Raw genomic sequence first — 27,505 nt, forward strand, 5'->3', positions numbered from 1 at the left:
ACATTTATTACATACTAATAGCACCAGGTTCTGGATTTACAAAGACAGAAACATTGTTTTCATTGAAGGCTCCTTTTATCTTTTTAGTATTTGTAGTAGATATATCATTGTATTGCACATAGTAGACATTAACCAGTGTTCACTGAGTGTATGGATTCCAGTATATCATCAAACTATTAAACTGAAAAACTGAGAGCAAAGAGAATTTTTTTCTTTTCTTTTTTTAAAAGTCTCTATATAAGGGATACTAATACATTGTTGGTGGAATTGTGAATATATCCAGCCATTCTGGGTAGCGATTTGGAACTATACTCAAAAAGTTATCAAACTGTGCATACCCTTTGATCCAGCAGTGTTAGTACTGGGCTTATACCCCAAGGAGATCATAAAGAAGGGAAAGGGACCTGTATGTGCCAAAATGTTTGTGGCAGCCCTGTTTGTAGTGGCCAGAAACTGGAAACTGAGTAGATGCCCATCAATTGGAGAATGGTTGATTAAATTGTGGTATATGAATATCATGGAATATTATTGTTGGGTAAGAAATGACCAACAGGACGATTTCAGAAAGGCCTGGAGAGATTTACACAAACTGATGCTGAGTGAAATGAGCAGGACCAGAAGATCATTATATACTTCAACAACAATACTGTATGAGGATATATTCTGATGGATGTGGCCATCTTCAGCAATGAGATGAACCAAATCAGTTCCAATGGAGCAGTAATGAACTGAACCAGCTACGCCCAGCGAAAGAACAATGGGAGATGACTAAGAACCATTACATTGAATTCCCAATCCCTATATTTTTGCCCACCTGCATTTTTGATTTCCTTCACAGGCTAATTGTACAATATTTCAGAGTCTGATTCTTTTTGTACAGCAAAATAACAGTTTGGTCATGCATACTCATTGTGTATCTAATTTATATTTTAATATATTTAACATCTACTGGTCATCCTGCCATCTGGGGGAAGGGATGGGGGGAAGGAAGGGAAAAATTGGAACAAGAGGTTTGGCAATTGTCAATGCTGTAAAGTTACCCATACATATAATTTGTAAATAAAAGGCTATTAAAATAAATTTTAAAAAATTATTTTGTGATAAAAATAAAATTACTTAGAGTAACTCCTATTCAACTCTAAAAAAAAGTCTCTGTATACTTGGTCTCAGGCATTTATTAGCTGTGTGGCTCATATCAAGTCACATAACCTTTGCCTCAGTTTCCTTTTCTCTAAAATGAGTTGGAGAAGGAAATGACAAATCAATTCTAGTATCTCTGCCAAGATCACCCTAAATGCATCACAGAGAGTCAGGCACAGCTAAAAAACGAGAAAACACCTACTGTTAGGGACAACTGGGTAACTGAGTGGATACAGTGCTGTATCCCAGTATACAGCATACAGTATACAGTATAATATTTGTATTCAAAATTTATATTCAAATATTATATTCAAAAGATGTTTGTTGAATAAATGAATGAGGGAAATGATAGGGTCATTTTGTTTTCATTTTGTTACTCTTTAATTTATCTACACTACTGTTGATACCTACTGATTTTACATTTAAAAATAAATTCTTAAACCAATATCCCTTTGTTAAAATGGTGATTTTTTTGGGGGAAAAAATTTAATTGAGTTTTTCTTCCATGATAATTTATGACCTTTTCCATTTCTGAATATTTTCAGGACCTCAAATATCTTTCTAAAAATCTCTCAGCTAAATATTCAGTAGGTATATACTTTGTAGAGCACATTTTTTTTGAACTGAAACTCTGAAATATGAAAATGAAATGGATATGAGATTTTTCTAATGTTTTCCAATCTATTTCTTATTTTGAAGTTTTTCTTACATTTCAATTTCAGTGCTAAACACAATGAAAACCATAATTTGACAAAAGAAGTAAGACAACCATTAAAGCTATTATGAGAATATGTATTAGGAAGAATTTATAATGTTTCCCTCTCCTTCTCCCTTTCCCTCTCCCTCTCTCTTTCATTCCTTCTCCCTCTCCTTCTCCCTTTTCCTTTCCATCTCCCTCTCATTTTAATATCATCTCCCACTTTCTACCTAACTTTTCAGAACAAGCACAGTTCTCAGGCTATTCCACAGAGATGGGGGAGCCTTATTTCTCAAGAGAGAAAAAACTGAAGGCAGCATTTCAGTATAATGCAACTTCATGGGTTTATTTTTTTAATCGACAGAATAGAAAAATATGCAGAGCACATTTAACAGTCCAGTTGCATTGGAAAGAGGACTGGGTTTGGAGTGAGAAGGCCTGGGTTCAAATTTTACCTCTGCCACTTACTAATTTTGTGGCCTTAGAGAAATCACTTATTTCCTTTTGCCCTCAATTTCCTAAACTATAAAATGTGGGTCCTGGTTTAGGTAACTTTTGTGACCTATTTTATGATCCTATGACAAATGGTGAACACACTACATACACACAGATACATACCCCACTTCATTTTCATAAGCAGGTCTTTGTAGTGGAGGGACAATAATATAAGTCTTTTTATGTATAAGAAGATAAAAGGAGAATGTCTCCCTTTTAGCTAGACAATGGGGTTCATAAAGAGAAGTGTATGAGAAGCGAGGGGAGGGACTTTTCATTTTTTGTCTCTATATTTTTAGTGCTTGAGACAGTGCCTACCACACAGTAGGTACATAATAAAAGCTTACTGGTTAATTGGAAAAAACAGTCACAGAAATTAATAGGCTAAAGTTTTAAATTTAATTTATTTGATTTTTGAACAGTGAAGTGACATAATTGCTTAATATATCTTTGATTTCACTAATGTGGGTATCCCCTCCTCTGTTCAGATCACAAACTACCCATTACTTTCTTATTCTGTGCAAGTTTTATCTGTTTGTTGTTCAATCCCTTCAGTCTTTTCTGACTGTTCATGACCCCATTTGGTAATTTCTTGGCAAAGATACTGGAATGCCATTTCCTTCTCGGATCATTTGACAGATACAGAAACTGAGGCCAAAGGGATAAGTGATTTGTCCAGGGCACACAGCTTAGTAAGTCTGAAGTCCAAGATGAATTCAGATCCTCCTGATTCCAGGGCTGGAACTCTACCCACTGCTCCACCTAGCTTCCCTTTATCTGTGATTTCCCATAAATACTCTGGAGGATCTAGTTCTTCATGTGCTAGATAGCCCAAGAAAATTAACTTGGTAACTGATAAAAGAAGTAATCCATGTCAGAGGGGCCATAGGTAGATTGCCATACTCCTGCATAGTGCTGAACTGTTACTGGGTGGTAAAGGTACGGTTGTGGTGAACAACTTGAAATTACTCAAGAAAAATGACTAAAATATTCCAATCTTTTGACTCATCTTTACTGCTATTTAGCATTGACCACAAGGATGTCAAACACAGGAAGAGTTCCCAAATGTACTAGAATATTCATAGCAACACTTTTTTGTATATTTAAAAAACCCAACTAAATGGGTACTCATTAATTGGGGAATAGCTGAACAAGTTGTGATTTTGTAATAGAGTATCATTGCCCCAGAAAAAATTGTAATTATAAATAATTCAGATAAACTTGTTAAGACATGTATGAACTGATCCAGGAAAAAGAAAGTTTTGATTCCAGAGGATTGATGATGAAACATTTTTTTTCTTCTCTTACTAGAGGGATGGACCTCAGATATGGATTCAGAATGTTGCACACACTGACACATATGATTAATACATTGACTTGTTCTGGTTTTTTTTTTTTTTTTTTTTTTTTTTTTTTGGCAGAAGGGTCAGTTGTCTTGAGGAGAAAGTTATCATATATATATATATATATATGTATATACATACACACACATTTATGTAAAATACCAAAGGGATTGGAGTGGGTGATTTCTAACGTCCTCTGATTTTGAGAGATCATTAGGCCATCCGGATGGAGACAGCTGTAAAAGGCACTTGGGAATGGGAAAAATCAGGGCAGAGATTGAGGTTGGTAGTAAAGGTTTTTAGAGTCTTGTAGAGAAAACGGTTGGAATTCTGAGATTTGATAATATGTGAGAATGGAGAGAGAACAAAAGAGATATAAAGACTCTTTAGTGAACTTGAATTTAATAAGCTTTAGTGAACCCTTTAATTTAGGAGATGAGAGGAAGAAAAGGACCTTAAAGAAATTCTGCTGTTTTACCTCATACTTACCAGATCGGCAAAGGTAACATAATAGGAAATTGATAACATTGAAGGGACTGTAGGAAAGTAGGCACATTGATGCATTCTTGGTGGGTTCTCTGAACAGACACATTCTAGAAAGCAATTTAGAATTATTCATAAAAAAATTACTAAACACTACATGTCCTTTGAACCAGCTACCTCCACTATGATCCAGCCTATACTCCCAAAAGGTTAAAAAAATAGGAAAAAATCTCATAGTGCAAATATATTTTTAGTAGTTTATTTTATGGGGGCAAAAAAACCCAACTGGAAACCAAAGGATGCTTGTTAATTGAGGAATGGATGAATAAGTTGCATATATAATTGTGATGAAGCACTCCTGTAGTATAAGAAATAAAGAGATAAATCATTTCAAATAGATATGGAATGACTTCAATGAACTCATACAGGGTTGAGTAAGCAATATTATTAACATAGTTTTAGTTGTAATATTACAATTGTTAGTATTATAAATCAATATTATAAAAATGAACATTTCTGAAGACTTTTATAAGCCTTTTATAATCTAGTAAAGAATGAAATAAGAATTCAAGAAAACAATGTATGCAATAACAACACTGCAAAGACAAAATAGCTTTGAGACTGTAAGAACTAATCTCAATTCATTGAACATTTATACTTCCAGAGGATTGATTATGGAACATATTATCCAATTCCCAAGAGAGAGGTGATAAATTTGTGTATAAAATGAGACATATGCATAAACTTATTATGGTTCACTCCTGTCCATCTCTTCATGATCCCATTTGGGGATTTCTTGGCAAAGATATTACAATAGTTTGCCACCTCTTTTTCCAGGTAATTTTATAGATGAGAAAACAGAGACAAACATGGTTAAGTGACTTGCCTAGGGTCCAGCCTGAGGCTGGATTTTAACTCAGAAGATGAGTTTTCCTGACTCCAAGCCTAGCATTCAGTCCCCTGTGCTATTTATCTGCCTTACTCATGCTTATATGTGGACCTGAATGTTTATATGTATGTCTGTGCATACTTTTGTATTCATATACATGTGTGTCAGGCATAACTGAAATGATTAACAAAAATGGATGTGTACATGTATACATACATATATATGTATATATACACATATATATATATTTACTCATAGCTATTGATGGAATGCATTTTGCTTGACTGCATATTTGATATAAGGAATTCATTTTTTCCCTTTTTCTTAATGTAGTACAAAACAGGAAAGAAAAAATAGATTTCTGTTAATTAAAAAAAATAGTTAAAATCAGAAAGGTGGAGTATGTGGAGTGTTGTACATGTTTCCAGATGAAGTCATTATATTGTTAGTTTTACTTTGTCACATAAAGTAGGGGGTGGGTAATCCATAAATGTTTGTAATATAAGCACAAAACTCTCTAGTAAGCTTTTTAAAAAAAACTAAAGAGAATTCAGAAAAAGTTACATGGAGAATGCATTGACATAGAAGTCAAGGAAAGAGGAAAAAAAGTTGAAATGATTTTGGAGATGTCTGCGGTAGGATCACAGCTGATAGAATTGGAATTCAAATACAGGTCTGCTGACATTAGATTTAGCAATCCATTTTATCATATTATGGGAAATTTTCCTGAGTCATACTAATTGTAAGCCTTGATCCAGATGTTTTCACTCTTGAAAATATAAATGAGTGTTTATAATCCTGGAGAAATGGTTCTGTTGTTGAAACGGGCTGGAAGTCAGCTGTAGCTGGTTAAAAATATTTACCTGCTAGCAGATGTGTACTATGAAGTGGGAAAAAATTGAAGCAGAGGTGTAAGTCAAGGGTCACCATAGCTGACATTTTATGACTGATTGCAATTAATCATAATAGGTTTCCATTATTAGCTTTTAAGGGTTTATTTTGCCTTAATTGCTTATCTAGAGAGCCTAATTTTATGCTTCATTGATCATATACTAAATCTGGGACAAGGGAAATAGTAGCATTGCCCAAGGTGAAAGTCAAAGACAGATGTACAAATGGAAGGCAGCATCGTATGTGGGATAGATTAAAGTTTTAGAATCAGGAAGACCTATATTCAAATATTGACTCTTATGGTCTGTGTCATCTTGGATAAGTCATTTAACCTCTCCCTGCCCTAGCAAGTTCTCTAAGATAGTAGTGTCAAACTCAAATAGAAACAGAGATCAATAATCTGTATTAATAACCCTTGCCAATGGCAGGATTAGCTGCCAATTCCCTATAAAAGGAAGGCAGTAATGTTAGAAAACTGTTGGTATTTGTCCTTTGTTCTCCAAGAGGACCATGACATCAGAGACATGGGAGGGCTATGCTAAGGCCACACAAAGAATGGTCTCTTTTACCTAGTCAAAAAAATCAATCAGGCAGGGGAAGATATAGAAAATGTAGCCAGTAAAGCCCAAGATATTTTGAAAGATTTCAGTGATTCCCCCCAAATTTTTCATTCCTTCAGGTAGAACACCCAGGTAAGAATGATACCCTGTGGGGTAGGGGGAATGGAGGTGAGAGAGAGAGGAGGGGGAGAGGAGAGGGGAGAGGGGAAAGGAAGAGGGAGGGGGAGAGGGAGAAGGAGAAGGAAGGAGGAACTCAGTTGGGTTCCCAATGGGGCAGCTTTACTCAAAAATAGATCTTTCCCTCCCAGATGTTTTTTGTTTGCCTCAGTTCTTACCCAGCCTTAATAACTTAATGGCCATTGCCTCAATCAAACTGAGATTTGTTAAAAACAAAACAAAACCAAAAAAAAAACAAAAACAAAAAAAACCCCTTAGCGTTAAAAGGCCAAGATCTCCCACTGCATCCAGGGCCATCTCCAGTAGTCCTGATCTATATCTGGCCACTGGACCAAGACAGCTCTGGAGGAGAAAGTGAGGCAAGTGACTGCACAGCTTATCCTTACTTGAATCCAATTCACTTGAATGTTACAGTATCACTTTCCTGATGTCATGGTCTTTTTCAAGAACAAAGGACAAACAATAATAATGTTAGAGAATAGGGAATTTGAGGATTAATGTCCTATATGGATTTTTCTCTTAAGCTGATATTAGTCAACTTTATTTGCCAGAACCTCTGAACATAGAATTTTGTTCACTGTGCAATTCTATTTAGAGTGGTGAACAGATATTTTAATAAATGCAGAGCTTCATTCTAGTTTTAGAAAGACTCGTGTTACATGCAGCAATTTATTTAATTCTACGACTTCTTAAAATATATCGGAAAAGGTAACAGTACCAACCATATGTCTGATGTCATGACATTCCTTTAAGAAAAGCAGTAAAATACCTCATTTTCAAAAGAATTAATCAGAACTAATGTTTTCTCTAAACTGGTAACTGAGATAGAATCAATTCTTGAGTTACTGTATATCTTTGGGGTTTTTTTTTTCCATTATAAAGATAAGCAGTTGAGTTTCATTGGCATTCTAGATGCTGTAGCATTTAGAAAAAGTATATTTCTACTTTATGCTTTTGAAGTACCAAACTAATATAATTTTTTCTGTCACACTGACTTCAGAAAAACCAAGCTAATATATCCTTCTGTAATTTTTTTTTGGCAGATTGTTTTAGGGGTCCAGTCATTCTGATTAATCAGGAAACTCTTCCATTCTCCCCCTCTCATTTTAAGTCTTAAGTTTTATATAATATTCTAAGTATTACATTTTGAGAAATAATTCTTTTTCATTTAAAAATATTTTTGCTTTTATTGTTTGCATTTTCTTTATATTTGTCACTTATTTTTCATTGGTTAGTGTTTTACTAGGTTTTTTTAAGCCACTGTTGTGTATTGTCTCTTACTTTTGAATGTTATGATGGAATCTGAGGGGTTGATGTCAGTGCAAAGAAGAAATAAAGTGGGTGCAAGAAACAGATGGTGAGTGAGGTTAAAACTAAAATGAGTCATTTCTCTAGTGTTAGTTTTTAATATAGGAATGTGGCAGACCCCAAAAGAAAACTATATATCTGCCTTTTAAAAAGAATCCCCCCAAAATTCCAAATGGGGAAAAAATGTAATTATTTTAATCATTTTTTTGGTAAATTTGCCATCCTTCTTGCCTGATGTTTGCATAAACACTTTTAACCACTATTTTACACATTTGTTTCTCAATCATTAGAGCTAGTTTCAACCTCATTATTGCATCCATAAAATGGCTTCCAAAATCAGCCATCTTCTACTGTGCCATAATTTCTCTGTGCAATGTTTTGGCTTTGCCTTTCATCACATACCATTTGATTGCCTTTCAGTGTGTTTTCAAAGATGACTTATACCCACTTTCTACCATTATTTTGTTTTTTTTTGTTTTTCTGTGATATGTAACCATTTTCTTGTTTAAGAACTGTAGGCATGTTTAAGAAATGGGTAACCACTTCCTGATAGAATTTTGCATTCAAAGTTCAAAGATAAAGGAAAGGGGGAAATCCCTATCATTTCTTCATTTCCTCTTTGAAATACTGAGTTGTTGAAACTGCCAGTGAGGCAGGATTTAATGCCACCCCTTGTCAAGACTGTGTGGCTCATCTGTTTTCTCTTTTCAGATATCGCTGTGGTCGAGATGAGTGATGCTTTCCGTCAGCCTTCCTTGTTTTATCATCTTGGGGTGAGGGAGAGCTTCAGCATGGCCAACAATATCATCCTCTACTGTGATACCAATTCAGATTCTCTTCAGTCATTGAAGGTACATCTCTGTTTCAGTGTGTGTATACCTTACCTTTCACAAGTACCAGTCTTTCCCACCAAATCTGAGCAATTTTGATATATGTGAAAATCATAACTCTCGTTAATGTGACTTTAATGCAAACATCATTCATTGTTTTTATGAGTTCCATATGGATAGCCAGTAGACAAACTTGATGGCTAAAAGACAAAAATCTAGAATAGAGTCCTCAGGACCAATTAGTGATGTGACTTAAAAAAAAGATTCTACTCAAAGGAATTCATTAAGACTCTTACAGAAAAAGAAAAGCTGGTTGGATAAAGAAAATTTCAGTCCAAATATGAGGTCACTAAAGAGGCCTTCATTTGGTATGTCTGACACTAGATAATAATACTTTCCACTGAAAGACTTATTTTCTTTTGGGTGAAAATTGTTATCAACAATTGGATATCATGTGAAACATGATGGATTTGACATTGCTGCTTACAGGAAGATACAATCCACATCATGTACCTTAGACTTTTATGGACACTGAATTAACAACTGCCTTGTATTAATCTACCAGGGGTCCTCAAACTTTTTAAATAGGGGCCAGTTCACTGTTTCTCAGACTGTTGGAGAGCCGGACTATAGTAAAAACAAAAACTGTGTTTTGTGGGCCTTTAAATAAAGAAACTTCATAGCCCTGAGTGAGGGGGATAAACGTCCTCAGCTGCTGCATCTGGCCCACAGGCCATAGTTTGAGGACTCCTGAATTCTAGACACTGCCCCACTCATATTATGTTTCAGCAACCTAATAAAGGAAGATGATCCATAGAAACCTAATCCTTTTCTCCCAGTACATCCTCCTATGCTTTCCCTAAGATTCATTCAAATATTTAATCTGTTGTTAATTCTTGTTGTTTTCATCTTCACATATTTCATATGTTCTCTTATAAAATCTTTTTGTTGTTATTGAGTCATTTTGCAGCCATGTCCAACTTTTTGAGGCTTAAATCCTATACATGTGTATGTGTGTGTGTATATATATATATATATATATATATATATAGTTTGTGTATTGTTTACTGTAGTCTCCATTAAAAGTGAATTCTGTGAGGGAAAGAATGTTTTTGCTTGCTTTCTTTATATTCCTAGCACTTAGTACACATTGTTGTTCATTTGAGTCATATCCAATATTTTATGACCCCATTTGAGATTTTCTTGGCAAAGAGACTAGAGTGGTTTGCCATTTCCTTCTCCAGCTCATCTTAAAGGGAGGAAACTGAGGCAAACATATTGAAGTAATTTGCCCAGAGTCACACAACTTAGTAAATGTTTGAGGTCAAATTTGAAGTCAGAAAGATGAGTCTTCCTGGTTCCATTCCTGGTGCTCTATCCACTGCACCATTTAATTGCTCTTAATAATGATGATAATGAAGATAAACTATATATATAGTTTAATTTTATAAGTGCCTGCTCTGATAATAAAGATGCCAAGGTCATCCACTGTATCATGAATGGTAGCCAATCGTCCTGACTTTTCCGTTGCCATTGGACTTTGATGACTTTGGATGAGAAAGTAAGGCTGATGACTTTGCTCAACTCTGCCTCGATTAAATCTTGACAGAAATCAAGACATATCCCCCTGTGATGTAATTGATCCTCTCTGAAAATGAAGGACAAACAACTAGCACTTAAAGGCTTGTCTGAAAAATGCTTCCCAAACATTATCTCATTTTAAGCTCACAACAATTCTGAGAGGTAGGTGCTGTTAGTATTCCTAATGACAGATGATATGACAGATTATAAAGGTGAAGCACACAGAGATTGAATGACCTGTCTGGGATCTCACAGGTAGTAAGTATCTGAGGCTGGATTTAAATTTAAGTTTTCCTGGCTCCAGGTCCAGCCACTTTCTACCCTCTGTGCTACTTAATTGCCTTAGCTATTCCTCAAAATTTAGCCATTATAAGATCTCAGATTTGGCCCGATCATTACCATTTCCTCTAAGCAAATTTGAACAGATCCTCGCAGAACTATTTAATGTTTTAATAAAGACTGCTATTATCTTCAGTCCCTCCAAAAACTCTAAGTTATTAGAGCCTTATAACCTTGTCCCTACTAATAAATGTCTCTTCAAAGGCTAAATCTATTTAGAACATTTATTAAGTGCTTGCTATATGCCAGGCACTCTGCTAAGCACTGGGGATACAAAAAAGTCAAAAATAGTCTTTGCCCTCAAGAATCTCACAATATAATGGGAAGACAACACAGATAAAATAGATATATAGATATGGGATAAATAGGAAATAATTAAGTTGGGGAAAGCACTCACATTAAGAGAGATTAGGAAAACCTTAGTGTCATTTTTGTTTTGTAACTTAACCAGTGCTTAGCTCTTCACACCTGGAATCAGGAGGATCTACTTTCAAATATGGCCTCAGACATTTAATAGCTAATCCTAGGCATCCTTGCATTCCCTTTTCTGCTATTTCCTGTCACTTCTTCTCTCACCCCTTATTTTTTTCTTCCCACTCATATATTTACTTTCTCATAAGTTAAATTTCTCAGTGATTCAGTTCAATATTGATTAGATGTGATGAATCATTGAAAAGGGTGTCACTCTAACCTGTTAAAGTTCCTGATTGAAGAGAGTTATAGTGACATGCTGATATTTATAAGTCTCTCCCCCTCACCACTACACACTCCCTATTCTAATCTCCCAACCCCTAGGATGCTCACTTTCTGAAAAAAAGACTTTTTATTTTTACCATATTTTGATATAGACTGGCTTCTTTGTTTTCTTTCCACTAGAAAGTGGTATGTTAAGAGATCTCCAGGCAGATCTGAAAAGAGTTCTAGCTTTTTATTGACAGGATATGGTTAAACTAAAAATATGAAAAAGACCAAAACATTAACTATCTTTCTCTTCTCACGAGGGCAAGGAGAGAATTAGAACCACAGTCTAAAAAGTTACTGTATTATATATCCTCTTCTTACTTAGGATGATTACTGAAAAGCCTGGAATGTATGCAGTGAGACCAGGCTGTTTTCATTTTGACCTATTGGTTGGTATTGAAGAAGAAAGGATTCTCACTGTCAGCAAAATCCACAAGGGAATGCACAGAAGAGTTGGCATTTTTTTTTAAAAAGGAAAACGTTTGCAAGTTTTTGAGGAACAACTGACAGGACCACAAAGAGATGTAGATGGGTGTGAATAAAATCCACATCTGAAGCATGTTTAAAATTTGGTTGCTAAGTAATAATTGGATTACATCAGTATCGAATTAGGGATTTAATGCTTTTAACAGATAATTCACACTCATCTTTCAAAGCCATAAATGCTACTTTATATCCTGTTGATTGGGGGGAGAGTTAGTTTTTGTCAGCACAGTATCTGGCATATAGTAGGTACTTAATAAATGCTTGTTGAATTGAGTCACTTTATGTTGTTTTTTAATTCTAAAAATAGATTGTTAAGCACTGGGAAGACATTTGATGTTATGGGAGAATCATTTTCATATCATACTGTTGTTATAGCTTATTAGATTTTTTTATTGTACAAACCTCCGGAGTACTCTCTTACATTATTTGCCTTATACTAAAAGAAATGGAGGGTGATAATAAGGAGGTAGAGAAATAAAAAGGAAAGAAGGAGAGAGGGAAAGAGGAGGAAATGACAGATTAGTTTGAAGAGCAGGATTTCCATTTTGTTGAGAGGGGAAAAGTGGTAGAATTTTTTTCCCTTTGTTTTCTCCAATATGTAAATTAGGTCAAAATTTGGAGAGGAAGGCTAGAAATGCAAAAAGAGCATTTGATAATAAGACATAATGGGTGTAGACAAATTATGAGAGAGATTGTAATCTTAGTGGCTTCTACAGGATTGAGATAATTATGCTGATAAGAATTTTTTTTTCTACACAGAACAATTTAAACTTAAACTCTAACCCCTTTTGATTCCATTTGACCTTCTTTGGGTTTTAAGAGGGAAGAGGAATTGCTGTCCCTCTGATTTTCTCCTCTTTCTATTATCAGACAACCATAAACGTTGGAAAATACTTCTTTATCTCTTCTGTCAACAAGGATGACATGTGTGACATTATTAGCTAATGAACCTCAATATGTTTTTAGTCTTTTTCTTAATTGGCTATAGTAGTGGTTAGAGAGTATAGTATTTTACTTAATTTCAATCTTTCTCTTGCAACATTTAAATAGATTCCATGTTCATTTTATTCATTACAGTGGTAAATGTAACAACTCTACATGGGGACCAATGTTGTGTGGTGGTTTGTGGTAACTAAATCAGAGCTGAAATATAATAATTATATTGATTATTCTTCACTCAAGAAATCAAACATTATTTTTTCTTTTAAGCACTGCATGTAAAGTCACTTCATTAAAACAAACAGAAAGGATTTCATGGAGTTTTTCTATAGTTATTTATAGTGATACTTGCTCCTTGACTAATCAGTTGAATTGTATATACTATGATTAACATCCTTTTACTAGCTGACTGCTCTAAACATTATCCAGAGAGGTCTGACTTGTGTTAAGAAATGGAAGAACAAATCTAAATGTGCAGCATTATCTGAAATATCCTTAAAAACTAGCAGCTCTTAGCAATTTTGGTGCTTCTCTTAGCCTAGTTAATGAATAGAACTGTAAAATTTAACCTTCCTTGTCTAGCTACTTATATTTTATAACTTTATTTCAATTAAACATCAGTATTTTCAATTAAATTATCATTAACTATCTTTTGTAACTTAAAAAATTAAACAAAACTTTGCTGAGAACTTAAGTCAAGTTTCCTGTCATTGGAGATTAGTAGGAGAATCTCATATTCTTACTGGGCTCAATTCAAAATGGCAAATAATATCAATTTATAATACTGAGTTGTCTTGTGTATATAGAGATTATTGAACTTTTAGTTCATTTAGTTCTTAGAGATTAGTTCTTAACTCTATGTGTATAATGCAATCTGATTACAACTATGAGCCCTTTCTCAGAATAAGGTTTTTAAATGCACCAATTAAAATGCATGGGATTACAAAATAAACCAATTATTTTGAAATAGTAATCAAATGATTGAAAAAAAATCAAATTCATAGTAACTCAGATTGAGAAAGTTTGATATTAAGGCAGTGCAATTAATGGATAGGATACTGAGGTTGTAGTCCGGGACAGAGTGTGACCCAAACCATATTAATATGCAATTGGGAAATATTTAATAAAATAAATAAAAATACAGTAATACATAGATAATATTACATTTTAAAATGAAGCCAGTATGGCCACAAGAATCCTTATGTGCAGATGAGTGACCCAGTTTTTATTCGAGTTTCATACCATTGGTTGAGAATTTGTTGTTATCATTGCTCAATCATTTCAGTTTTCTTACTCTTTGTGACCCCATTTGGGTTTTGTAAAAGATATTGGAGTAGTTTGCAGTTCCTTCTCCTGTATGTTTCCATTTTATATAGATGAGGAACTGAGGCAAATAAGGGTTAAGTGACTTCCTTAAGTTCATATAGTAAGTGTCTTGAGGGAAGATTTGAACTCGTAGCTTCCTGATTGCAGGCCTGGTAATCTATCCACTGCACCACCTAACTACCCCAAAGTAGTCTATAATAGTGGTTTATATTATTAAAACTTATTGAGGATCTGTCTAAAAGATTTTTGTTTCTATGGGTTATATTTATGAACATTTATCATATTAGAAATAAAAACTAATTTTGAATTTGTAAACCTTCTGAAAGGGTTTCAGAGATCTCAGGATTCTCTGGACCACACTTTGAGAACTATTGGTCTAGAATAAATGGGCTCAGTTCCAGCTGGTGACATTTATATTTTCATAGGTTTAAAGCTAGAAGTGATGTTAGAAAACCTTTAATTCAATAGTCCTTCATTTTACAAATGAGGAAACTATGTGAAAAGATAATATCCTTTATTAGAAGATTAGTGGCTTAACAAGAGCAATTTTATTATCAACTTCATTCTTCAGTTGAATTTTCAGCCTGTTATTTGGTAAAAGAAACTAGCTTCTGGAGAGCTCTTTTACACAGAAATGCTTTCTAACTTTTCTTAATCTTTGAACTTCCACTTCCTTTCCTCATGTTTTACTTTCTTTATACCTAGCCTAGATTAAATTAACTAGGACAAGATTGGAATTTAACAAGTTCTTTTTTTTTTTTTTTTTAATAAAATTCTTATTTGTCTAGAGGTGTAAAATTTTAGCTTAATAAATGATGATTTCACTAAATTCTTATTGGTGCATTATAAATGGCATCCCAGAATCATTTAGTCCTTTCCATAATCACCAGGGCCACACCTTCCACATATTTCATTGTAGTCCCCAAGCTTCCCAGGCTTTACCTTCCTTTCTCAATCTCTCTCCTATGCCAATTTACTTGATTATAGTAATATTAATAATTGTTATTATAATATAGTCGGGAGGCTTGTTATAGTCTTTCTCTTATTTTAGAAGTGATCAGAATTTGATTTACTTTATGTTCAGAATTTATTTTCTTGTAGAAAATAGATAAATACAAGGAAGAGGAGGTAAAGAACACCTTGGGACACAAAGACTGCAGATAAGAACTTACATATTTATATTTGTCCTGTTGTCCATTTAGCATTGGTAGATTCTCCAGTTTATAGAAGCAGAAGGAAGATTTTGGAATTGGGCTGTGTGTACATTTACAGAGTGGTATTTCCTAAAGTTCAGATCTATCCATATCTCTTCACCTCCTCAATAAATTCCAGTGGCTCGCTATCATTACCTCTAGAATCAAAGATAAAACCTCTGTTTGGTATTCAAAGCCCTTCATAACCTCTCCCCTTCACTTTTCCAGTACTCTTATGCTTTATTGCATAAAGTAGGAACACTGACCTCCCTGCTGATTCTCAAACAAGATATCCTTTCTTCTGACTCTGGATATTTTCAGTGGGCATCCCTCACCTCTGAAATGTCCCCTTGCCTATGGAATAGTAGGTAATGCTAATGTGGAGAAAATGCTTTTTATGAGGAGGTGAATACTGATGACGTTGACTCAAGTCTGTTAATTCCCTATCTATGGTGCCCCTCCCCTCCCCTAAGTAGTAGGATAACTACTTTATCCTTTTGTCCTAGCCCCAGTTTGAAAAGTGCCATATGCCATATAGGTAAAGATACAATTATACCATGAAATCTAAATAAAAGGGATTAGGAATGAGATGCACTGTGTGTTCAATTGCTTTGAAAATTACTTTCTTGGCTTTGGTTCTCATTGCTTTGACATTGATGAGTAATTGCTTATTTTTCTGGATCAGTTCATATATGTGTATATATGTGTGTATAAAATATGTATATACATATATATATATATATATAAAATATACATTACATATACATAAAATACACACACACCATAAAATACACACACACACACACACACACACACACACACATACAGGATGGAGGCAACTAGCTGGCTCAGTGGTAAAGTGTTGGTCCTGGAGTCAGGAAAGTCTGTCTTGGACATGTATTAGCTGTGTGATCCCAGCCAAGTCATTTACCCTTAATCTTCTGAAGAACAAAATGGCATACCTCTCCAGTATTTTTTTTTTTTTTTTGCCAAGGAATTCCCCCCCAAGATCCCCATGAAGTCACACAGAGTCAGAAACAATTAAACAACTGAACAACAACAGCAATAAACAATAAATAGAAGGAAAGCTCTACATAGGAATTAGGAAAAGATTTTGTTCCTTTCTTGTTTTCTCAGTGTTTAATATAATGCCTATCCCATAGTAGTTGCTTGACAAATAAATGCCTGTCCTTGACTTATGCTGGATATAATTTCTCACTCCCCAAAAGGAAGGTCTTGGAAGGATGCTTTGAGAATGAATCGGATTTTATGGCAAGCCCATGAATTTTCATTCACTACCACTCAAATATTATTTGTGGAAGAGGCCTTTATGTGCTGTTTTTAATCTTTTCACTTACAGACTTGTTAGATAACAAGTTTTCTGAGATTTTTTATTTAGCTCTAGGTTATTTATACAATTCAGTGTTGGAAAGCCTAGCATTTATGCTTCTAATTTCTTCCTCCTCCTTTTCTTTCAGGCTAATTAGCACAAATTAACTTCTCCTTGTATTCCTACCTGGACAGTTTGTACACTTTCTTTCTAAGATCTTTGTGACATGCTTTGTAGCACGCACTACATTTTTCGTGCTAAGTTAAGATGCCCAGAATGTTATCTGTTTTTAATTATGTCCCAATAAGTAGGAGAGCTGCTGAATATCCACGTTTTTAGGTACTACTACAAGCTCCTGATAACTACTTGTACCTCAAGGGGAACAATTTGTTTCTCTTTGATAGTTTGATTATGATGTGGTAGATTATTATAGAAAATGTCTAAATTTTTTTTTCATTATATAATGCATAAAATGGCAGGAAGAAGACAAATGAAAGATTTGGGAGGATTTCTTTAGGAAAATGTTAAATTTTAACCAACTACAGCAGGAATTGTTTTTTCTGTCAGGGTGTATCAGTAATTTGAGCTCATATGTAGGTCAGAGGTCACATTTACCTGTTTATCACCAAAGCTGTTGTTCCCCACTTTCATTACTGTGCCTTCCTCAGCAGGGGGTGGTGGCAGATCAGATGGCATGCTAGGAAAGTTTGGGAACCTCTTGCCTTTCAATAAAAAACCCTGTCTTAGTGATGGCTGTGAGGGATCTCCTGTCCTGTGCATTATAGTTAAGTCATAATAGAACGTTCAGGAGGATGAGGGGAAGAAGAAAAGCAGTAATATTATCATATGAGTGCACACACATCTATAACCAAGTCAAGTCAACAGGCATTTATCAATGTGCCAGGAACTGCACCAAATACTAGAGATGCCAAAAAACAAACAAACAAAAAACAGAAAAAAAGAAAAAAATTTCCTTTTCTCATGGAGTTTAGGATTTAATAGAAGTAAACAATTATGCACAAACAAAAAAAGAGAAAGTATGAAGATTGGGGGAAAAAGCTATTTGCAAACAATGGGATTTTAGCTGAAGTAAGCCAAAGTTGGATGCCAGGTGAGGGAGATGGTGGGGGATCAGAGACAGCTAATGCAAGTGCATAGAGCAGAGAATGTGTCTTGTGCAAGGAATAACCAATATTGGATTTCAGAGTACGAGTTGGATAGGAAGAGGTAGGAAAACTGGGAAAGGCTTTAAAAGCCAGAGGATTTATGTTTTATCTTAGTGCCATATACTAAGCCTTTGCTCTGCTGTTTCCTTCTGGTCTAGAGGTAATTGTGGGTTTTCAGTGTTTGTGTCACCCAAACATAGAACTGCCAACTTGAAGAGTTTCAAGTATGGGTTCTGTGATATGGATCATTTGAGAGCCAGCCTACCTAAATTCGGCAAGGCTTATCAACAGATCTCCATAACGAGGTCCATACAAGATCCATTCTCTCTGAAGAGCTTTGGAATTCATTGTGAGCCATGGGAGACACTGTCACAGGATTCCCCATCATGGTGAGCCCACTATGCACTCACTGTGCATGAGCAAAAACGAATTGTAGTAGTTCAAAAGAAACATGAGAAGTGCAAATTTCGAACCACTTCTATTCCAAATCTTCATATGGAGTCCTTAAATTTAACTTGTAGTAGAGCCTTCCAAGGCTATTGATCTGATTGACTACAGTGTAGGATACATTCTACCTTGACTCCAGTGCAGTAATGTCATTTTAATTACTGCATGCACATTTCACCATAATTTTAGATTGTGCTCATTAGAATCACAGGAATTTAATGTCTAGGGTGACAGCAACTGAATAAAAAAAAAGTCTGCTAACACTTATTATATAATATATATATAAAATATAATAATATATAATACGATTTTTTAAAAAAAGAAAGCTGTAACAATGTACTAATGAGGTCTAGATTTGGGTACCTAAATGAAATTAGGGTTTAGTTGAGGTCTAGTGGCAGGTTTGGGGTACAGGGAGTCAAACAGAACTCCCCAGCAACCCCATTGGATTTGGCATGAGGATACGGCGGTAAATGAAGTCTAGTAGGGCGCGGGTCCCCAACAAAAGCATTTATCTGCCGGAAAAGCTATATTGATAAGAGGTTTATTATGGGGTTTGGAAGCAAGGTTAAAGTATAGGCGAAGGTAGAGATAAGGAGGGCACTGGACAGAGGGTCCAGTGGATAGAGGGTCCTCACATGGATAGCATGTTTGGGACCTCTGCAAAGAGGGGGTCCCAGTGTGTCCCTTTTATAATGGGAGATTTAGCTAGAGGGGCCTGTGGGTGTAGCCCCGAGTTGGCTCAGATCTCAGTGGTGCTGGGACAGGTCTGCATCTTCTATTGGAATTCAAAGGGACCAGGATGTGTGAATCAAAAGGTAATTACATTAACTGGGGGGGGGGGGGGGGGGGGGGGGTGGGGAATCAGAAAGAAAGGAATCTTAAAGGGACCACATCCACATCAGAAATGTGTTTAGAAGAATTGGGGGGAAAGACTTAAAGGGACCACATTCACATCAGTACTTCAGGGGTTCGGAGAAGGGAGAAAGAATATTAAAAATGGGAGGGAATCAGAGAAGCCTGGAATAAGGAAGTTCTATTGAAAGTTGAGCCTTAGAGCAGAAGTAGTAGGATTTCAACTAGAGCTGAAGTAAGGATGGAGACTTGTTTTATCCTTATGTTAAGAAAGCACTTATTAAGTACCTACTATATGTCACATGTTTTCAGGCATTGGGTTCTTGGAGAGCTGGCAGGGCACTAAGAGCCTGGATGTCTTACACAGGTTCACACAACCAATATTTGTCAAAGGAGGGATTGAACCTTTCTATTATTGATTCTCGGGCTGGCTCTCTAATCGTTGCACCACAGTGTCTCTAGATATGAGGTAATTACGAAGTAATTTCTGGGTGGGGACAACAGGGTTAGGCTAATAGCAACTGTGGGGATTAGAGTAGACTTTGTATTTGGAGGCTATTCAAATTATTGAATAAATAATAAATATATTTAAAGTGATATGAACATTTTAAAATTAGAATGCTTAAATAAGAATATTCCCTGAAACTAAGCCTTGAAGCAGGCGAGGGATGCTGGGTAGCAGGAGTGAGGAAGTGGTGGTTGTCTTCTACACATAACAGCAAAAAAGGTAATTGTAGTTGAAAGGTAGAATGAAGGAAAGGGAGCAATATGCAGAAATTCTAGACAAATACCAATTTGTAAAAGACTTTAAATGACAAAGAAGAATTTGTATTTTATTATGGAGGGAATTGGGACCTGTTGGATCTTCTTGAACAAGGGAGTGACATTATTAGGATTCTCAGTTCAACAAGTGTGTAGAGGAGGAATTCAAGAAAGCAGATGTGGGAAGATCAACTAGGAAGTTATTGCAAGTATCCAGGTGAGAGATGACAAAAACTGATAAAGAAAGATAACATCGTAAAATGTCACTGAGGTGCAATTGTTGATGGCTGTTTGGTTATGGGAGTGAGGGATATAGGAGAATTCATTGAAGATGACTGAGGCTGTGAATATCATCGACTGGATGGATGGTGGATGATCAACAAAACAGGAGAGTTAGGAAAGGGAAAATTTGGGGGAGGGAGTGGGGAAGGATAATTAATTTTTTGGTGAACATGTTGAGTTTAACATACCTGCAGGACAATCAGTTGGAAACACGGAGTAGGAAATTAATGATGCAAGACAGAAACTCAGGAGAGCATTATTCCTGCAGCATTAATCATAAGGATCATTCCTAATCCACCAAAAAGAAAGAGAGACAGGGAGAGTGTATGTATGTTTTAAATTATGCTCTCTTGAATGTCTTTAATGTTAATAGAACCTTTGATTGTATTTAAATGTTTTAATACTTTGGTTCCTTTGAAATTTCAGCTTAGTATAACATTCTTTTTACAAAGTGTTTGACTTTATTTTATGTTTAATGCATATCATTTTTATTTTGCAGGAAATCATTTGTCAAAAGAATACCGTGAGTATTTTATTTTTATGTTATATATGCATATTTTTCAAATTTGCAATTCCTTTTATTGATTCTTTGGAGAAAATTAACTTTTCTTCTTTCATAAACATCTAATTAAAAATAAAATAAACATTTAATTACTATTTTTATGCTATGCTTTATTCTCCTTTAAGATAATAGTTTAAAAATAGTTTTCCAGTATCTCTGGGTCAGCACAGAAATTGTCATTTTATTTTATTTTTTAAGAAAAATCAACCCAATAGAGTGAAACATTATCTTACCTTATATATTAGGAGACAGTGCTATTATCTGCCTCAGTGAATTGGTTACAAACTTTTTCTATGTTTCAGAAGCTCTACTTTGATAATGAATTTATGTGACTATGAGCAGCAATATAATATTTTTTATTGCATAGCCTAGTTATATATTACCAGGGTTTCTCAGATAACATAAGTAGTCAGAGACTTATTAATGCAGTGCTTCCTAAATTGGCATCTGTGGAACACATTCCCTACCATGTGAATTAGAGTGCTGTGGGAAGATTTTGATGATAGCAATATTACCTTCATCAAACTATTAATATCAAATTATATAGTTATAAAATACGTTATATATAACATTTTTCATAAAATATGCTTCATTTTCTCAATAATTTCTCCTTTATGTGAATATATATATTTTCCCATCCTTCCCTTCCTTCTTCCTATAGTAGTACCTTTCTTTAAATTCTTTTGGGTGAATATTTATGGTTTCAATCAATGTATTTTAAATGTAAATAATAATATATAGTACTAATTCATTTAGAAGGTTCTGGTTTGTCTTTTGCGCTGATTCATTGGTGAGCAGGTTGATATGATATAGTCTCCTTAGTGATTCATTTCCAAATACATGCAAAGATAGTTTTCAGCATTCACCTTTACAAAGCCTTGTGTTCTAAATTTTTCTCCCTCTCCCCCCACTCCCTCCACAAGACAGCAAGTAATCCAATATAGATTAAACATGTAGAATTCTTCTAAACATATTTTCATATTCATTTTTCTTCTTAAAGAAAAATTATATCAAAAGGAGGAAAAAAACAAGCAAACAACAAAAGTGAAAATACTATGCTTTGATCCACATTCAGTTTCTATAGTTATCTCTCTGAATATGAATGACACTTATCACAAGTCCATTGGAATTGCCTTGAATCACTTCATTGTGGAAAAAGAGGGAAGTCCCTCACAGATAGATGATCATCATGTAATCTTGTTGTTATTGTGTACAGTGTTCTCTTAGTTCTGTTCACTTCACTTAGCATCAGGTTTTTCTGAAATCAGCCTGCTCAACATTTCTTATAGAACAATAATATTCAATTACATTTCTATACCATAACTTATTCAGCTATTCACCAATTTCTAGTTGACATTACAAAAAGGGCTGTCACAAACATTTTTGATGCAGAATTTTTAATGTTACCAAACAGAAGAAGACTTGAGATCTGGGGAAATAGTGAAATAGGAAGTAATAAAGATTCTGTGAATGGAAAGGAATAAGTTGTGAGATATGTCACCAAATGAAAGAACTATCAGTAATCAGTACTGTTTGGCCATGTTAAAGAATTAATTCCGACCTTTCTGAAATGATTGCCTAGAAGGGGAAGGAAAAGCAAATATATAAGAAATACAATTGTGACATTTTAGATAGGCATTTGAGTGTTAAGACCTGTTTCCTTTGATTTAGAGCTAGAAAAGACATTAGGGGTCATCTCATTCAATCTCATTATTATAAATGTGGAAAGCCCAGCCCAGTGAGAATGCTGTCAAAGATGGAAAGATGAAAACAATCCAGTCATTTTCCCTAAGCAATTTGTAGCTTAGTAGGGAAAGACAAGACAAAAGTATACACATAGTTATAATACAAGACAGAATTTGTTAGAGCAGCCAAAAAAGTTAATTGATCTAGGATAGTATTTTAAAAGACATAGCTTTCAGGATTAGGAAGTGAATAGTCTTTTTGTTCTCCACACAGGACCACACATTTCTGGGAGGGAAGAGCACAATTTAAGGATATTGATCAACTGAAGTGTCAAAGTGGGCTCTGGTCCTGGAGTCAGGAAGCCTCATCTTCCTGAGTTCACATCTGGCCTTGGACACTTATTAGCTGTTTGACTCTAGGCAAGTCACTTAATCTTGCTTGCTTTATTTTTCTCATCAATAAAATGAACTGGAGAAGGAATGGCAGACCACTCCAGAATCTTTGCCAAGAAAATCCCAAATGGAGTCACAAAAAGTTGGACATTACTGAAATGACTGAAAAACAACAAAGGATGTCCAAAGGAGGAGAGCCAAATTGTGTAAAGGACCTTGAGTTTCCTCAGGTTATATAGGGATAGGTCTAGGTATTGAGGATACTTGGTGAGGGAAAGTGTGATAAATCTACTCAAGAATTTAAAAGACTATCTGTCCAGGAGAAGTAATTAGACTTGCTCTGCTTGGCCTGAGGCAACCTGAAACAATAAATGGGAGTTTTAGGGGCTAATTTAGGCTTGATGTTCTAACAGAGTTTAATGGGCTATCTTGGGTGCTAAGAGATGCTCCTTGTAGAAGAAGTCGCACCTAGACTACAACTTATTTTTTTTTTAATTTGTAAATCTTTTTTTTTATTTTGAAAAAAAAATTCTTTACAACATTATCCCTTGCACTCACTTCTGTTCCGACTTTTCTCCTCTCTCCCTCCACCCCCTCCCCCAGATAGCAAGTGGTCCTATACATGTTAAATATATCACAGTATATCCTAGATACAATATATGTGTGTAGAACCGAATAGTTCTCTTGTTGCACAGGAAGAATTGGATTGAGAAGGTAAAAATAACCCGGGAAGAAAAACAAAAATGCAAACAGTTTATATTCATTTCCCAGTGTTCTTTCTTTGGGTGTAGCTGCTTTTGTCCATCATTGATCAATTGAAACTGAGTTAGATCTTCTCTTTGTCGAAGAAATCCAGTTCTGTCAGAATACATCCTCATTTAGTATCGTTGTTGAGGTATAAAATGATCTCCTGGTTCTGCTCATTTCACTCAGCATCAGTTCATGTAAGTTAGACTACAACTTGTTTGATAAATTATAGGAAGTATATATAAGTAGGCATCTATATGATATAATGGATAAAATTCCCAGCCAGAAGTCAGAAAGGCCAGAATTCAAATGTGACCTGAGACATCAGCTTTGTGATTCTGTACAAGTCCTTTCTATTTGTCTGTTTCCTCAACTACCTCCAAGGGTAGTTGAGAGGATAAAATGAGATGATATTTGTAAAGCACTTAACTTAGTGCCTAGCACATGGAAGACACTGTGCTTATTATTTCTTCCTCTCCCTTATCTTTCCATATAGTAAGTTATTACTTTTTGGCTGTGAGTTAACTTCTGATGTCCTTTCCAACTTTTAAAGTTCTGTGAGTCTCTAAAAAGCCACAAGAGGAGAGGGGTAATATGGTGTTAGAGATTCACAAAAATGAGAGGTCACATCCATTAAGAAGGAAGGAGTTTATAATTGATTAGGACTTAGATAGGTAGAGTTCATTCAGGAAAAGAAAATTATATGATCTAGGGAATACAAGTGTAGGACACATTTGATGAAACACAAATTGGATTACTTTATAGGATAATATATATATATATATACATATTGGGGAGTGATAGGAACTTAATTTAAAAGGGTTAAGAACAGGACATAAATAACAGATTAGGGAATGTAGACTTAATTCTATTGATGGGAGTCATTAAAAGATTTTTGAATAGGGATGTGTTGGAGTTGTGCTACAAGAAAGCAGTGTGTCATAGTAAAAAGAGTATGAGAGAGTACAGATAGAAAGATGATGCAGTGGACAGGATCCTGGATCTGGAATCACCAAATCTGGAGTTCAAATCAGGCCTCAGACTTTTAGTAGCTGTGTGACCCTGGGCAAATTCTTTGAATACTTCAGGTTCCTCAACTGTAAAACTGGGGATAATAATAGCACCTTCGTCCCAGTGATGATGTGAGGATTAAATAAGAGACCATCTATGAAACACTTAGCACAGTGCCTGGCACATAGTAGGTGCTTGATAAATGCTTCCTAAAACAAAGCAGACAGTCTGCTTTTTCTTTCCAAAGTTTAAATATATTTCTATTTATTTTTTGTTTAGGAAAAATGCCTGCTTTTTATATCCAAAGTTTAAATACGTTTTTATTTATTTTCATTTAGAAATGAGACAGATAATAATTTTATACATTTTATAGAAAGGTTAATTTTTTAAAGTTGACTAAAATTATTTTACCCTCAATAACCAAGCATTTTATACCTAGCACTATATTTGACATACAAGAGGCACTCATGTTACAGTAGAGTAAATATTTATTAGCTGTCTACTATGTGCCAGACACTTAATAAATGTTGATTTAACTGCACTGGCAAAAACAAAAACAAAAACTTCCCCACCCAGGAATGTGAGAATTTTTATTAAAGAGGTTCATAGCATTTCATAGAGGTTACTATAGCATGGATTTAGAAGGGTCCATCCCTTTCATCTTATAGACAAGGAAACCAAAACCCATCACACAGCTAACTACTTACAGTCAGGATTCTGACTACCTAGCTATCACCAAAGTTAAATAACTAATAACTAGTACTTATATAATACTTTAAGAGTTTCAAAGTGCTTTAAAATACCTCATTTAAAAACTTTGAAGTCTCATCACTTAGATTGTATCTCCATGATCAGAATATTTCTAATATGGAACCTTGGACATTTGTAAATTATAATTCTTCTCCTTTCTCCTTTGGACATAAAAAGAAAAGAAACAATTATGTTTTCTCATGCAGTGTTTTTGCTTTTGTTTAACATTATGTAGAACTTTTCATAGATGTGCATTTGTCTAAAATATTTATTCTGAGGAAAAATTAAATTTTCACAATTTCCTATCACTTAGATCTCCTTGGAACATAGCGTCTTTTACAAATTGACCAGGGGACCAAGGGAATTGAGGGGAGTTCTAATCTTCACAATGCTTAGTGAGTGATAATGGTGGGTAGAAGAAGAGGGGGTATTTGGTATTCATTAATGTTGAGGCTCCTGTTCTGGGATCAGGGCAATTCCATGAATAGCATGCCTGGATTTCAGCAGAGCAATTACTGGGGCATACCACCTTAGCCTTGTGAGCATGATGGAGATAGATGGAGTAGGTATTTCCCTTAGGAGGATTTGGAACTGTTTGAAGGACCTGATGCAAGGAGTGGTAATCAATATATTGATTATGCCATGAGGGAAGCACTCGGATGAAATGTCAGTAGGCTCTAGCCATTTGAATATTTTTATCAATGATGTGGTTGAAAGCATAAATACCCTGCTTATTAAATTTGCTGATGACACAAAACTGGGGAAGCCTAGCTATCATACTGAATGGCATAATTAGGATTACCCCAAAATTAACTAAATAACTACATCTAGGAAACAGCATGGATGGATAACAATTCGTTTGAAAAAAAAATATGTTTTTTAAATGAACTAGAAGAAATTAATTAAGTAATCAACATGCTTTATTAAATACTTATTATATTCCAGGCACTGGACACTCGATTTAAAGGGTCACTGTGACATGGTGCTCCAAAAGCTAATGCATTATTAAATTGCATTAGAAAAAATATAATGCCTTGATTAGGAGAAATGGGTGTCTCTTTTTATTTTGACCAGAACACACCACACTTAGAATATTGTATTAAATGCTGGTTGTTACATTTTAGGAAAGAGATGGGCAAACTGACTCAAGTACAAAAGAGAATGACCAAATTGGTAAAAAGTATTTAAAACCATGCCCTGCAACAATCTGTTGAAGAAACAAAGTATATTTAGTGGGTAGGAGAAGATTTCAAGACTCTTATGATATTTTTCTTCTAGAATTCAAAGGGCAGTCATGTGGAAGACGAACCCAATGTATTCTTGGCCCCTTAAGGCAGAACCAGGAGTAATAGATAGAAGTTTGTAGGATGCAAATCTCTCAGCTCAGTGGAAGGGGAAACTTCCCAATAATTTGAACTGTCCAAATAAAATGCCTTGAGATGGTAGTAAATTTTCACTCACTCAAGGTCATCAACTGGAGTCTGGATGACCATTTATCAGGAATATTATGAAAGAGATAAATTCTATGGTATGAGTTAGATTAGGTGATCTCTGAAATCTTGATCACCTTGGAAAGTGTATGTTCCACCTTCTCCATGTAGAGGTGTTTATTTAAGTTTGAAAAATATTATTTTGAATAAGGGTTTATCTACTAGTTATAAAGTCTTTTCTTTTGGTAAATATTTTTTGGGTAATTTAAATTAGAATTTTGCCTTATTGATTTTTGCTTTAGTTTTTGCATGAGATTTTTTTTTTCCTGAGGTAATTGGGGTTAAGTGACTTGCCCAAGATCACATAGCTAGAAAGGTGTTAAGTGTCTGAGATCAGATTTGAACTTAGGTCCTCCTGACTTCAGGGCTAATGCTTTATCCATTGCACTACCTAGCTGCCCCGCATTATTCTTTAAAATGGATTCATGGCAGTCAGTGTCAATTTAGTTCAACAAGTTTCAGCTTCATATTCATTCTAGTCATTCCTCTGGACCATAATAGTAACAATAACAGTAATGATAGCTAGAATTTGTAGTAGTAAGGAAACTTATTATGCCTCTAAATCCTTCCATTTTCTTGCCCAGCACTCTCAGCCACAGGGTAGGGA

General features: G+C 34.9%; 1 protein-coding gene across 1 annotated transcript in view; it reads left to right on the forward strand.

The window, feature by feature from the left end:
* Positions 1-27,505, forward strand: part of MAP3K5 (mitogen-activated protein kinase kinase kinase 5) — a 257,445-nt gene that overhangs the window by 71,449 nt on the left and 158,491 nt on the right. Inside the window, exons 2-3 of the mRNA XM_031968589.1 lie at positions 8,695-8,834; positions 20,760-20,783. Of these exons, the coding sequence (XP_031824449.1) occupies positions 8,695-8,834; positions 20,760-20,783 (164 nt within the window). The remainder of the gene's footprint in view (positions 1-8,694; positions 8,835-20,759; positions 20,784-27,505) is intronic.

The sequence above is a fragment of the Sarcophilus harrisii genome, chromosome 4, assembly GCF_902635505.1.
Source record: "Sarcophilus harrisii chromosome 4, mSarHar1.11, whole genome shotgun sequence".
Classification (NCBI taxonomy): domain Eukaryota; kingdom Metazoa; phylum Chordata; class Mammalia; order Dasyuromorphia; family Dasyuridae; genus Sarcophilus; species Sarcophilus harrisii.